Source organism: Betta splendens, chromosome 9 (genome assembly GCF_900634795.4).
Source record: "Betta splendens chromosome 9, fBetSpl5.4, whole genome shotgun sequence".
Taxonomy (NCBI): Eukaryota; Metazoa; Chordata; class Actinopteri; order Anabantiformes; family Osphronemidae; genus Betta; species Betta splendens.
The window spans coordinates 11,960,843-11,974,660 of NC_040889.2; the positions used below are offsets into that span (position 1 = coordinate 11,960,843).

General features: G+C 50.7%; 1 protein-coding gene across 7 annotated transcripts in view; it reads right to left on the reverse strand.

Moving 5' to 3' along the window:
* Positions 1-13,818, reverse strand: part of LOC114861695 (uncharacterized) — a 37,458-nt gene that overhangs the window by 20,248 nt on the left and 3,392 nt on the right. For 2 of the 7 annotated variants that reach the window (XR_008695775.1, XR_008695776.1), the window contains exons 1-5: positions 10,740-12,377; positions 7,709-7,774; positions 4,255-4,432; positions 2,327-2,806; positions 1,791-2,243 (exon numbers count right to left, since the gene is read on the reverse strand). Coding sequence is in view for 5 of the 7 variants with exons in the window: in XM_055512131.1 (XP_055368106.1) it covers positions 1,791-2,243; positions 2,327-2,806; positions 4,255-4,432; positions 7,709-7,774; positions 10,740-10,889 (1,327 nt within the window). In the remaining 2 variants the exon portion in view is untranslated. Of the gene's footprint in view, positions 1-1,790; positions 2,244-2,326; positions 2,807-4,254; positions 4,433-7,708; positions 7,775-10,739; positions 12,385-13,818 lie in introns of those variants that run through there. The other 5 variants (XM_055512131.1, XM_055512132.1, XM_055512130.1 and 2 more) reach the window with 5 other exon arrangements.

Consider the following 13,818-nt stretch of genomic DNA (forward strand, 5'->3'; position numbering starts at 1 on the left):
AAGACAACACTGTTTTGCTTTGCCTCATTTGGAAATCAAAGGATTAGGGAATGAACCCGTTCGCTGTGTGGTGAGGCTGGCTGTGCTGAAAGACGCTTGTCAAGGCTTTTCTCACAATAGAAACTCAGCTCGGCCCGGACAAAAGGATAATATATACAGAGGCTCTAAGAGGAAAAGGTGTTTGAGGTGGCTTCATGTGTACATTTATTCCCGTCCTGCACAGAGTCGAGCATGTGAACACCATCGCACCATTGTGCCCCTGAAGCGGCTCGGCGCTCTGCTCACAGAGACAATGGAAGGACTTGACTCCACACTTCAGCTTGCTGCTGCTGTCAACTCCGCTGTCATTCTCAGCCGGAGAAGGCTACGCTAAGTCGGGGCGAATTTTGCCGAGAGGTTAAAAGTAGCAGCGGGATGAGGGGGGGGGGGGTTAAAGCCAGACAAGGCCTTCTCTGTGTGGCCTTGGCCCTCCTCTCCTGGTCGAGGCCCCGAGTGGAGAGGCCAGGCCAGTGCCCTCCTCCTTTGTCAGGGACAGTTATACACTGGGCACGTCGCTCAAAACAGGTCAGCTCAGGGTCATCATAGGGGTTGACGGAGGGCTGAGAAAGTCACGGTGGGGCTCAAAAGGGCAGAAGTGGATGAAAAGGCTCCAACCATCATTTACAGTAAACTGTATATATGCCTCAGGATTAGAAGCCACTACCACGGGTGTTGGACCACATGAACTTCAGGCTCTGCATCAGATCAAACAGATGCAAAGACAACGTTCAGCAGTTCACTGGTGGACAGGTAAACAGTGGGATTGCAGGTGCTGCTCATTGTATTTGACTTGTCAGGCCGGTCAACGCCTCGTCAACACAGTGGCCCTAATGACACCAACACTCATTAGTGCTTTGTTCAAACAGTCCCAGAACTGGAAACCAGCGTCAGTCAAACTGATCCAACGGCGTCTCAACTGAACGCGGTCATTACCGAAACAACGGCTCAACTTGTAATTAACCAGGGCAACTCTTAATCCCACCGAGGCCACGTTGACGAAATGGACGCGGCCCCTCGCTCTGCGCCTGCCGTGAAGGGAACAGCGGGGTCCGATGCGGCGCGGGCTCCCCCTCCTCGCCGCACAGCGCCACACGGAGAACAGTAGACGAGTCTGATAGCAAAGAGAAAATCCCTGCACAATTTCCACATTGTTTCCTTCCTTTCATAAAGTTCCTGAAGGAGTCAGATGTCAGTGGCCCGGTTCTTTATCCCCATTGGGAACGGTAAATTAGCAACCGCAGGAAAGCCACAGAGGTATTCTATTGTAGCGGCGCTGCTCAGTGTCGAGCCGTCAGCGAGCGGCGGTCAGCGTGGATTTATGACCATCGGCTGCACGTCTCCCTCTCAGAGCTCAGTGAAAGGCAGGAGCACGAGGGAGCCCAAGCTGAGGGGCACGGCACACGAGGTAGGGACCCCGGCTCCCATTGTTGGGGCCTCACGCCTTTGAACAGGGAATCAAACGGTACCAGCTTTTCATCAAAAGCTCTCCTTTCTATTGGTGATTTTGAAGAAAAATAAAAGCTTTCTGCATTATTTATTATGCGGTGGGAGGAGGTGGGAAAAACAGGGTGACAGCGATGTTTTCACAGTGCGTGGATGGGGGCAGCGGCGTCTTAACGCCCCACTGTGGAGCAGGCTTTGATTCCTCTGTCTGGCCCAGTGTCTTTGTTTAACGGTGTATGTCCAGCCAGCACTGCGGAGGGAGGAGGCTGTGAACGATCCATATGTGGCCGCCACGAATCATTTCTCACCTCTGACTGGAGAGATGGGCGGCAGCACGGGCCAACGCTGAGACTCCAGGCCACTCAGGGGAGGGGAAGGGGGAGTGCTCCTTTGTGGACTTGGGCAGGACGACCAGGTGGTGGGGGTGAAAGTCAGTGTGACAAGGCCATGGTCAGAGGGCAGAGACAGGTTGAGAGCGGGATCTGTGGACGCATCGTGGGGGAGCTTCTCTGCTGGTTTTGAGCTTCTGCTGCTGCTCAGGGGTTTATGTGAATGTGACTGGATGCTTGAAGTTGGGCGAGGCGAGAAGGCCTTGGTTTGACGTGAGTCCGGCTCATAGGGTGGATGGGTGGTGGTGCTTGTTGTGGACCCGTGAGGGGTGGGTCCAGCTGGAGAGGCAGACAGAGGTAGCTCCATCACTGACGACAGGTGGAGGGGAGAGAGGCAAACGCTGCCTTCAGGGTCTGTGTCCGTCACACCTGCTGCAGGTGGACAGAAAAAACAATAAATCTCATGTTCTGCACCAGCACCGGCCCAATCCCAACGTTTGCATCAGTGGTTTTACCCGACAGGACACTGCTCCTGCCACTGGAGAGGTCAGTGCTCCGACTGAAAAGGCTGGAGGGAGGGCGACTCCAGTCTGAGAGGGAGCCGTGTGACACAGCAGAGGCCGGTGTCTCTGAGCGCACGGGTCCAGCCGGCCCAAGGTTCAGCGGCCCGTCCCGCTCTGCGGACTCTGCGATGGACACCACCGCTGGCTGAGGCGCTCGCTCCTTCTCCGGTGACTCGTGTTTATCCTCTGAAGGGAGACGAGGCCCAGGAGGGGACGGTGGCGCCGTGCTGGACCCGCTCTGCTGTCGCCCAGAGTGGGCGCGGAGGCTGCGCTGGCGGGGAGGCGTTGGGCTGCTGCTGCTGCTGCTGCTGGATGGAGGCGGTGTCGCAGGGAGCGGAGGACGGGGAGGAGCGACAGCAGCGCGTCGCCCTACGTTGACGCGAGCGCTGTGAACTGCACGACCTCTTCTCTCTGGATCGAAATGGAAGCACCCTTTAAAAGAGACGAGAACAAAACATTTGCTTTGAGTGAAGCAGAACGTTTCAAACTCTGGCTTTAAATGTGGGCTGGACTAGACTGGCCCGTGTGGTTTGACACCATTCTGCCTGTGAATAGTCAACTCTGTGGGCTCGAACGCTGCCACAGTCTGCTCATGACACTTTGGTTCCCACTTTCCTCAGGCCTACAAACACTTGTTTCCCTGCTGGGTGGGTCGGCCTGCTAACAAAGGCAGCGAGAAATTGCCTCGCTGGAGCAGCTGCCTGTTTCCCAACTCAATATTCACTTTGTCATCAGACCTGAGGGCAGGGGAGTGTTTATCACCAGAGAGACAGGTGTCCAGAGGGCAACGAGTGCTTTAGAAATGTCCCTGGGTTGTTTTCCAGTGGTGGTTTGGGACAGACTTGTTCCCATGATGGTGACTTATAACCTTGTTTATTCATTTTAAGGGATAAAAACTCAGCCACCTTTCTAAAGCAGCGTTTCAGTCATCCTGGCTTTCATCATTATCTCTTTCTCCATTTAAATCTTCACTTCATTACTTCTACAAATCGCACCACCCATTTCCCCTTCGCCTTCTCCCCCCCCCCCTTTGCCTTTGTACACCCCTTCCTTTCGCTCTCCTCTTATTTTTTTGTTGGCCACTGTGAGGCTGTGTGCTGTGTGTGGAAGTTGGGGGGGGGGGGTATTGGACAATCTGCTCTTGTTTCCTGGGGTCCCGCCGCCAAGAGGAGTCAGCACAGGGGGATAAAGAGAAGGCATTGGAGAGCACATTTCTGCACTGCTTCCTCTTACAATACGGTGCCATTCCCATCTGGCGCACACACACACACACACACACACACACGAAAGTGTACGTGAATGTGTGCGTGTGTGCACTCATGTGAATAAGAATGACATGTGTCAGAGGACAAGGCCACGGCGTTGGGCCCCGCACGTTTCTTCAGGGAGCCGTGTTAAAGACGATTGTGAGGAAGCCGTCGACCATATGGTAGAATAATTAGTATTAGACCCCGAAAATGCCCCCCTCCTCTGACACACACACACACACACACACACACACACACACACACACACACACACACACACACACACACACACACACACACACACACACGCCCCAGCCTGCTGAAAGAAGTGCCCTGCTGTGGGGCTGAGGTGTGTGCTGGGAAAAATGCCTTCACATCAGAGAGTGGGCTCTGAAAGGAGCTGCAGGTCTCAGAGCCCCAGGCCTTTCACTCCCACCAGAGGGCCACCAGGAGGGCGGCGCTGTGGGCACTTCCACCGCTCTCGCACTTAACCAAACACAACCACGAAGATTAAGAGGTAATGACGAGCTTGGTGGCCTCAACCTCTGCTGCTGCAGGAGGGGAAGAAAAGTGCCCTCCTCCTCGTGGCACTGGTGGCGTGAAAGCACCAGGTGTGGGGTTGATGAGCCTCACCCTCCAGCGTTTGGGTCTTTGGTGCCAGGAGGATGTGTGTCGTCGTCCCCTGAGGTGGAGGCTGTGGCCTTAACGTGGAGCTGAGGAAACAAGGAGGCCTGAAGTCTCCTGGACAAGCCTTCATGTGGGATAAGAAGCGTGGACACAGTGAGGTGCGATCGGTGGGATGAACGTGAGCCTAGGGGGAAATAAACAAAGAAATAATATCTTGACGGTGCAAAACAGTCCCAGTCATGTTGATATGTCAAATACTATTGTGCTTCTGTAATAAAAATAATTACATTTAAAAACATTAAAGTAATTAAATAGTGTAATAAAAAATGTGGAGAAATGGAGATAATATAATATATGAAAAAATAATTGTTGCAAAAACAATTGTGTTTGCATTTTGCTCAAGAGCTACTATCTAACTATAAAAGCTTCTCCTCTGCTAAACTGTGTTTAAAACAAATTGAATTCAAAGGATGCACGACGCCACCACTGCCCCCTTGTGGTGACAGATTAAAACACACACTCACTACGTACAGTAACTGCAGCTTGTCTTACACCCACAACCTGCCTCACCTTTAAAGAAGGGGGACAGAAGATAAAACCCTTCAGAGGACGCTGTGGGACGCGGGACAGGACAGTCAATATTGAAAGTGCAGAGGGATGGACGGGAGCCACGGCGCAATCAGATGCTCGCTGGCCTTTACAGAGCAAACAGTCGTAATAGATGACCCCAGACGCAGTGCTTTTATTTAACTTGGATTTAAACGGCATTTGAAGTTCAGCTCTTTACCCTTTTAACACACAATGAAAGCAAACAGAAAACCCACGCGTACAACATCTGTGAGTACAATGACGGAGCAGGAGACTGTCAGCCGGAGGGAGGTGGGGTTACTGTCTGCAGCTCACACAGGGAGGATCAGCTTTAGAAATCCCTGCACCATCTCCACTGATTCCCCGTCTCTTAGATCTGGAGGCTTTAAAGATTTGCATTCTTGTGATGTAAAGAGGGACAAGTGAGGTAGAAGGAGCACAACAAGAGGTGGGGCAGGGGCATTTTCTCCTGCCCCACGGCCTCCCCATTACCTGTCAGAGAGGCTGAGGGGGCTTTGTGAGGCTGCTGTCATCGGCGCTGTGGTCCTCTGCAGAACAGGTCGGGGCACGAACCTTAACGTACTTCTGTGCCATTACATCCCACGCAGAGGCTCAGCTAATGCGAACACGCGAATACACTGTACAGTACATATGTACCGTGGACGCGTGTCCTTTCAACACACACACAATTGTATTTCACATTATATTTGTTTTGATGCTATACTGTGATTAAAATACAATGCCAGAAAAAAATGGCTAATAGTACGTTGGCTGCTAACAAGACGAAAGAAAAATTATTCATAAATAAAGAGACATCACATTTAATCACGCTTTCCTTTGACTTGTTTGTTATATTAAAATATATCATAAGATATAATGAGGCTGAAACAATTGTAAATAATTCTTCTCCTTTATGAATGAAAATAAGACTGTGTGATCACTGTTAGCTTATCATGTCCCAGGCAGATGGGCCTCCAGCCGTGGCTTCTACTGTAGTTTCTGTAGACACCCATAACACTTGTGTGGGCTCCTCTGGGGCCCCTGCAGGCCCCCAGGAAACAGGCTGACCTCCTGGCGTCAGGCAACCCACACGCTGTCCTCACACAGCCAGAGCTGCCTAATGTCATTACAGGCCTGTTTGTGGTCAACAGCTCCCTGATTGAGATGTACAACAAATGCGGCTCAATGAGCGTAGGAAGTCTATTAGTTAGTCAGAGTCCCAGATGGCCTGCACAGGGACAGGCCTGCGTGTGCAGCGGTACAGACACGCGTGCTCGGCGATGAGCGCGCGCGCGCTTAATTACGCTGCCTCCGAGTGAACCCTCTGACAGGCGGACGGCGACGAGCAGAGACAGAAGTGTGTCTATGTCTGAGCGTCTGCACGAACAGAGAATTCCTCACAGAAGCCACGCACAAGAAAGCCAGGCTTAGGCCCTAACAAGGTTAAACCCTGAAAAAAAAGTCACTTTTTAAATCATGGAGATTTGTGTTTCTGCGGGGTGTAATTAGCTTTGCTGTTGGGGGGGGGGGGGGGGATGAAGGGTCGGGATGCTGGCGAGGGGGCCGGTGGTGGCCGGCGACACTGGGGCGCATTGTGGAGTCCGGCGGATTCAGGGGAGTAAATCTGATTATCAGCTCGTGTCAGAAGCCAGGCTCAGATGCAGCTTAACATTCAGAGCAACTTTCTACTTTGGACGGTCAGACAATGAGTCCACTTTACGGGCCCACGCAGCCCCAGAGGGCCCAACAGCTCCTCCCAAGAAGCCCCCACATCCTGAAACAACAGGGCACAGCACCGGATGACAGCACCCCGGCACAAAACAAGCCAGACTCCACTGGAGCTGAAGCGATAACACGATGTGAGAGGAGTCCAATCACAGCAAAGGTGCCATAAACACACACACACAGCTGGGCTTGGACCCAATAACAAATATATGAATGCTAAAATAATGATTTACTAAAGCAGCAGCCACTTGGATAATTATTAAGGAGAAATGTTTAACCAGTAATGTTAATGTTGGGAAAAGCTGATTCCATTACAGTGCAACCAGCGTTCCTAAATCTGCCTTAAATCTGTTAGGATACTTTATTTCTATTCCTCCCTCTAACTACTACACTTTAGCGTCAGCCTTGCAAACCCTTAAACCTTTTAAAGCACACCCGTATTAATCTCTGAGCTGCTTGTTTGGGCACCTGTGCGTTCGGACCTGCAGCTCGTGTCCTGGGCGACTGAGGCCTACATAAAGCCGGCGGCCGGCTCGACCGCCTGCCTATTCATGAAGGGGCACCTCTCGTTGCAAAAGTCGCGTCGCTGTACAACAATGCCCCGGCGATTTATGGGGCGTAGCAGGAGAAAGGCAGCACGGCGGCGGGCGATGCCAGGCGGCCCGGCGACCTCGCTGGGAGCGCTGAAGTGCTGAAGGCAGGGGAGAATGTAAATGAGGCTGTGAGGACCAGCCAGCGCCTTTGTCTGCTGACTTTACTTGTTTGTTTAACCAGAGGCCAAGACAGGAAGCCAGCCCACACAACTGTGCTGTCCCCATGGCAACCCCACTGTTAATTATGGCACATCCACTCACTGGGGCTTTTGAGCGAAGGGGAGAGGTAGATACTTGTGAGTGTTCGACGAGAGAAAGACCAAAAAGGGGGAGCGTGTGTTTCTTGTGGGGTTTCTTTGGAGCTCATTAGAGCTGAAGCTCTGCTGCTGCCATTTAGTCATTCCTGAAAAGCTTCATAGGACGAGTTTTGCTCACTAACTTTACCCAGAATTTTATCATTTTATCAAGATCAGTATTTTTATGTATTAACATTACGTTTTGAGCTGCAGACTAATAATAAACATAGCGTTATATAATCTCTCACATCCACTCACAGGGTAGTGACAGAGTCCTCTGTCCCACAGGATGGCCTTGCTGACAAAGGACACATAAACGGGACTCTGCAACAGAAACAGAAAAGAAGAAGCATCAACACGTGAACTAAATGACTGTTCATTTAAAACTGATCAATTGGACTCAGGTTGGGACTGATCACAGTGAACAATGGCTGAAGCCAAACATAACCCACGCAGTGAGAGGGCTCTCAGCAGTGCATTAATAACCCCTCTGTCATGATCACTGAGTTGCTGTGAAACTCCACCAGTGGTTTGAAGTCCTACAGCAGACAGTGATGGAGTCTGCTCTCCCACGCAGCCACTCTCCAACATCTGCTCACTTTACCCAGCGTCTGTTCCTTCTCACTTCCCCTTTTCCCCTTTAACACGCCGCTTCTTCAGGACAGCGCGGCGGTCTGATGGCCGGGGCTCGCCGGAGCAGGGGGCACCGTGTTAGCTCATCAATCACCGGGGACGTATCACCAGCCAACGCGCAGCAGTCAACTCAGCAGCTCATCCATCTCTCTTTGCGGCCTCTGGCAGCTCCCAGAAGCCCAGAGTCAGCTCCAGAGCTGGTCCACTCCAGGGAGCAGGAGAGCAGATCCTCCCAGGACTCACCCTCCATTCATGGGCTCTAACCTCAGAGCAGAGTGGGTGACAGGGGCAAAGAGAGGCTCTCAGGGTGGGAGGACAATGGAGCTTGATGTGTGTATACATGTGCGCTGGTGTGAAGCCCTCTGCAAGCTTGTGCCAGACCCTCGAAGCCATTCACTGGCACCATGAGACGCTAAAAGGCAGCCTGAGGTCTGGTCCGTCCCATGGCCTTTGTCTATTGACTTCATTTAGGCTGTATTTGTTGTACATCACGTATGATTATACACATTATGCCAGGAATACCCTGTAAGTCCTCCATACTTAATAGGAGCCTTAATTGCAGCCGAATAATGAACTGATGGGAAACAACAACCAATTTCCGAGTGAATCACATGTGCTTGTGGCCCAGTGACCTTGTTGTTACTAATTACACAGTGAATGTGAAATCAAGTACATTTCTAAACAGCAGAGGATAAAGAGGCTGTGGGCTGGACCCCTCATTTTTAAAATGCAATTAGGAAAGAGCATCATCATCATGTTCAATAAAGGCTTTCTAGGGTAATACTGAGTTTGACTTCACTTCACTGATCCATCATGCTTTTTACATCAGTAAGACAACAAGGGTTCACACTGAAATGTTTTAGTGAATAAAAGATGGGTTAGTGAAAGTCAGCAACATCTGTTAACTCTAAAATATCCTCAATGAGTCAATAGCAACATTAGTGTCCTTCCTTATCAGTAGATCAATCACAACCTTTGTGACAACTGCAGTTAGATACAAACGGAATAACACATGTAAAACCAGGGTAAAAATCAAACGTGAGCTCTATTAGCTGCAACCAAACTCGATCAGCGACCTCGCTTCTGATGTCACCATTTGACCCATCGTCACAAACACAACACTTAATCCCACAGAGGTTTGTCTAAAGTGATTGCTGCTGCTCTTTCCCTGATCGCTTCTCATGATGCGATTAGGGAGACTCCTGGCAGATGGCATTTACGCCGAGAATGTGTTGACAGCATGTATGGCCCATTTTGCACACCAACTCCACCTGAAGGTGCGTCCTGTCAGATCCACTGTGGCGTGGGCTGGCAGACCCCAAGGAGACAGGAAGTGCTGTGCTGCCGGATTGAGCCGGCAGGGGGAAATTTGGTCAAATATGGTCCGTCTTATCAATAATGAGTAGGTGGAAAAGCCGAGATCAAATTACCAATTTGGAGCTAATCACCAAAGTGGTGGCTGGTCTCTCTTATCCTCTCCCACTCGGCTTTTCTCCTCTCTCCGGTGATTCCTGCCGCCATCTGTCCGGCCTTCTCAGGGGAGCCCGTATTTCTCCTCCATCCACTACGCTGGATGTTTTATTAATTTCGTTTCACCTGATTACACCCTGTCTGTGAGTCAGGGAACATTAATAGGCATTTAATCAGCGTTTCATTAAGGGAGCAGGCATTGAACAGGGACCCAGAGATCAGAGCAGCATCCTGGTGAGGTCACCACCAAGGACACGCGGACAGATGTGTTGTAGTGTGAATGGAGCTGCTAAAATAAGAATTCAAATAAAGCCTTCAACTTTTCTACACTCTGTGACTAGTGCCAGTGACAGCAGCACATTCATCATCTGAGAGATTAGCTTTCAAAACCCGAGACAAAAGAGCTGCACACTTTCTAAGGCTGAGGCCAAACTTTAAAGCAAACCACAGGAACCCGACAATGCAGGGCAACACAACAGAATGAGGAGATCCAGTTCTGAAACAATCAAGCCAACAAAGGGGTGCGGGCGACCACCTCAGCATGCCTTGGGCCAGGTTAGACCCGGAGACACAGGAGGAGAGGAGTCAGATTGAGAGACAGAAAGCCTGGGGTCAGCAATAATGAGCCACGAATGTGAGCATCCCAACAATCCCGTTTAATGGAGTTCATCCCGGGTTCTGTCCTGAGCTGCACTGCTGTTTGTGTGTGTTCACGTTGTGGTTCGGGTCAGGGGGCTACAAGGGCTCCGTGACCCTTAAATGAGCTCCAGGAGTCAGTAGGGACCCCCACCGGCAGGACAGACATCCTTTTATACTTTAATCTGCAAGCAAGGAGGATCAATATGGTAACTGTTGGTGCAGGAATAAGTGGTGCAGCCATTTTGGACGTCTCACAGGGGGCTCGGCGCACCCTGACAAAGGCACAGCCCCGCCGCCACCGGTGGTCACAAAGACTGCTGGGACAGTGGCACACCAGCAGCTAACCTACTTAACATTCATTAGTGTCAGAGAGGTGGACAGATGCCCCGAGTCTTACGGATCCCCTCTCTCGTGTTCTCTACATGGGGCTCATTCAGCGGCGTTTGACGTGTCTTTCATTTGGGATATTGGCGTGGTGGGCAGTGGCGGCAGCCGGCTGCTCAGCTGCTCTGCGGGTTTGAGGCTGGGTGGGCACGGATGGACTCACCCTGTGCGTGCGCTGAGCGGAGCGGGGGCCGTCAGGGAGCCAGGTGCATGTGCTGAGGGGACGCCTGCTTCCAGCCACGAGTCCCAGAGGATTCCTGGAAGGTCTGTCCCACCGAGGCTGCGTGGCTCCTGGTCTGTCCACAGCAGACATGTCCAGTGAAAACTAGCCGTTCAGATTAGTCATAGCTGACGCCAAAATATCATCACCACTCAGTTCCTGACAGAGCAAGGTGTCTGGACTCCTACATGTTGGTCTACGTGCCTCCAGTCTCCTGGGAAGATTTGTCGGTAGAGAGAACATGCAGTCTGTCTAAATAGCAGGTGTCTGTTAATAATTAGCCTGTGAAAACTGCTGCAAGTCTCTCATTCGTAACGTTTCCTTAACAAACACTGTAAGTTTGCTACAAATTTTTTAAGCTAATAAAACTCCCACACAGTGACAGAGGCCAGAGCAAAAAGCAGGACCAGCTGGTCAGAGCTGTTCAGTCCGAGTCCAGACGCAAGGATCAGGTTCTGGGCAGCGTAAATCTGCTGGCCTTAATTACGTTACAGGGCATATAGTGGCAAGCTCTGTTTAAACAATGGGGCCTATCAATCCCACACATCTGACTTCAGCAGGGTGTGTGTGCCCCAAACAGTTCAACTTAGATCCCAGCACATTAACTAAAATAAACTCCTAGTGAAATATTAACTAAGTTGTGATGAAAGGAGGAGTCGTCTGTGGTTTTCATGGTGATGGAACCAAACACTGACAGCAGAGACACAACCAGACCACCTACCCATGCAAAAAAACACCTTTAAACATTTATTTGATCTTTGATCCTGTCACAGACTCCACAGACTCTAATGACGTGACTGATTATTTCAATACTCTAAAACCGAGACACAAAAAAGCTTGAGAAAACTCACTACCACCACCACTGCACGATCCGGACCTCTCCTTTGCATCTCCCTTCCTCAAGCCGCTGGTTGAGGTCTCACTGCGGGGGCTCTGCAGTGCACTGTGGGAAATCCAGATGCCCCATCAACAGTTGCTAAGACACTGGAGGAAAATGCGTTAAATGGGGGGGGGGGGGTCAGTGAAAATGGCGTTTTTTTTGTAGCTTGGAACTGGTTTAAGTTTCAAGCATTGTTTCTACCTTCATAGCTGAGAGTTTGGCTTAGATTCTAAATCCAAATGGATCTAAACCAGATCTGTTTCTGGTTTCACCCACTTCTGGCTGCTAAATGCTGAACTAGTCTCAGTTGGCAGCAGTGTCCCGGAGGCTGGCTCTGAGAGGCTAACAAAGAGAAGACACACACACCTGATCCTTCTGACAGTTCGTCACTACAGGCAGCACCTTTAAGTGTAAAATACTGAGGAAAGCAGCTTTTGGCTCCCTCAGACTAACTTGGATGACAACGGTGGAGATGCTCACACACAAATAAACACATACATCAGCAGTGAAAAGCTGACAAAGCCTTTTAGAAATCACATAAAAATACCATTACAAGGGCTTTCATGCTGTTCTAAGGAGCGCGGCCCTGCCCACTGCGTGCTGCCTTTTGTCAGCTGCGGGACCCAGAATCAAAGGGTGCTGACCTGTGCCGGCTCTGCCCGGTGGGCCTGGGGGGACCGCTGCTCTGACTCCAGCCCGCGGTTGCCGTGCCATGCTGAGATCTCCGACCACCAACGACCCCCCTTCTCCCCCCCGCCCCCCCGGTTAGCTCCGTTATTTCCTCATCTCATCAATCTGTCAGCTAAGCCCTTTGACACGCAGCACAATATGCTCCCAGAACTTCTCAGTTCATGCCCTCTTTTTCAATATGGTTCCAGCATTTCAAGATTAGTCAGCTCACCCAAAAGGTCTTCTCCCCTGGTGCCTCGGGACCAGGACAAGGGGGTGGGCGGCTAATATAGCAGCAAACATAGCAGCTATCAGCGGCGGTGGCATGAGATGTGAATACATTTCTGTACAGACACTGACATCAACTAGATCTACTGGAAAAGATTCAAACCATTGACCAGCTTATACTACAGCCCAGATTGTCCACATCCCACTTTCTGGGGATGGATGCATTTAAGAAACATTTGGAGTCCAGATATTATCTGTTTATAAACTCTTTACACACTTAATGTGTAATTGTATAGAAATAGGAACAGAAATGCAGATGTCCTGTCTGTACTGCTTCCATTGCTTTGCTCACGCATGTGACAGGAAACAGGAAAAACTGAGTCATAAAGTGAGAGCTGTTCACCTGTGATCACAATTTTAGGTGGAAAAGTGGGTAAAAGGAGATGAAAAAGACGTTGAGTGTGTTCCTGCCGCTGGACTGGACTCACTTGAGAACAGACCATTCAATTTATGCCCGAGAAAGGATGAAAGGAAGACTCCAAACCATGCATGTAGTCTATTCAGCGGCGACGCTCTTTAGAGTAAAGAAGGAAAAAAGGCAGCAGCGAGAGTTGGAAAAGAGCGGAGGGTGGAGCACTGCATAAATTTTACATACACAAGGCAGCAGAGTGATTGTTGCTTCCCCAAAACTTTTTTTTCTCCTCCAGAAAACACTTTCCTTGCTGAATAGGCACCTATTAGTGACTCTATTATGGGCACAGGGCTCTTGAATGGCTCCTCACTGTGCGTCTTTATCATAGTCAGGCCGTGAATACAGGGAGCCCCCCCCCCAAGCTCCTTACAGCCCGTATTGATAGGTGCTGCAGCGCTGGTGATGATGGCTGAGGCAAAGGATGGGGGGGGCTGCCACTCACTCTCACCCCCCGTTGTGTGCTCCAGGTGTGGTGGGTTAAGCGTAGCGCTCCACAGACCCTATTGTGCCGCACACTTTTTCTTTAGCACTTGTTCCAATAAAAAAGAGAGATGGATGCAGTGTTTTACATGCATTAGCTGATCTCCATAATGCCGCTCCCCTGCCCCCACCCCCCACCGCACCTCAAAACAAGTCAGGCCTCCGGCGAATCGCTGCACACCGCCCCAGAGCTCTGCATTGTTGCTGGATTATTCAGAGTTAGCTGAAAGAAAAGGGACAGGGAGAGTGGGGTGTCTGTACTTTATCTCCAGGGGAGACAGAGGCTTCTTTGG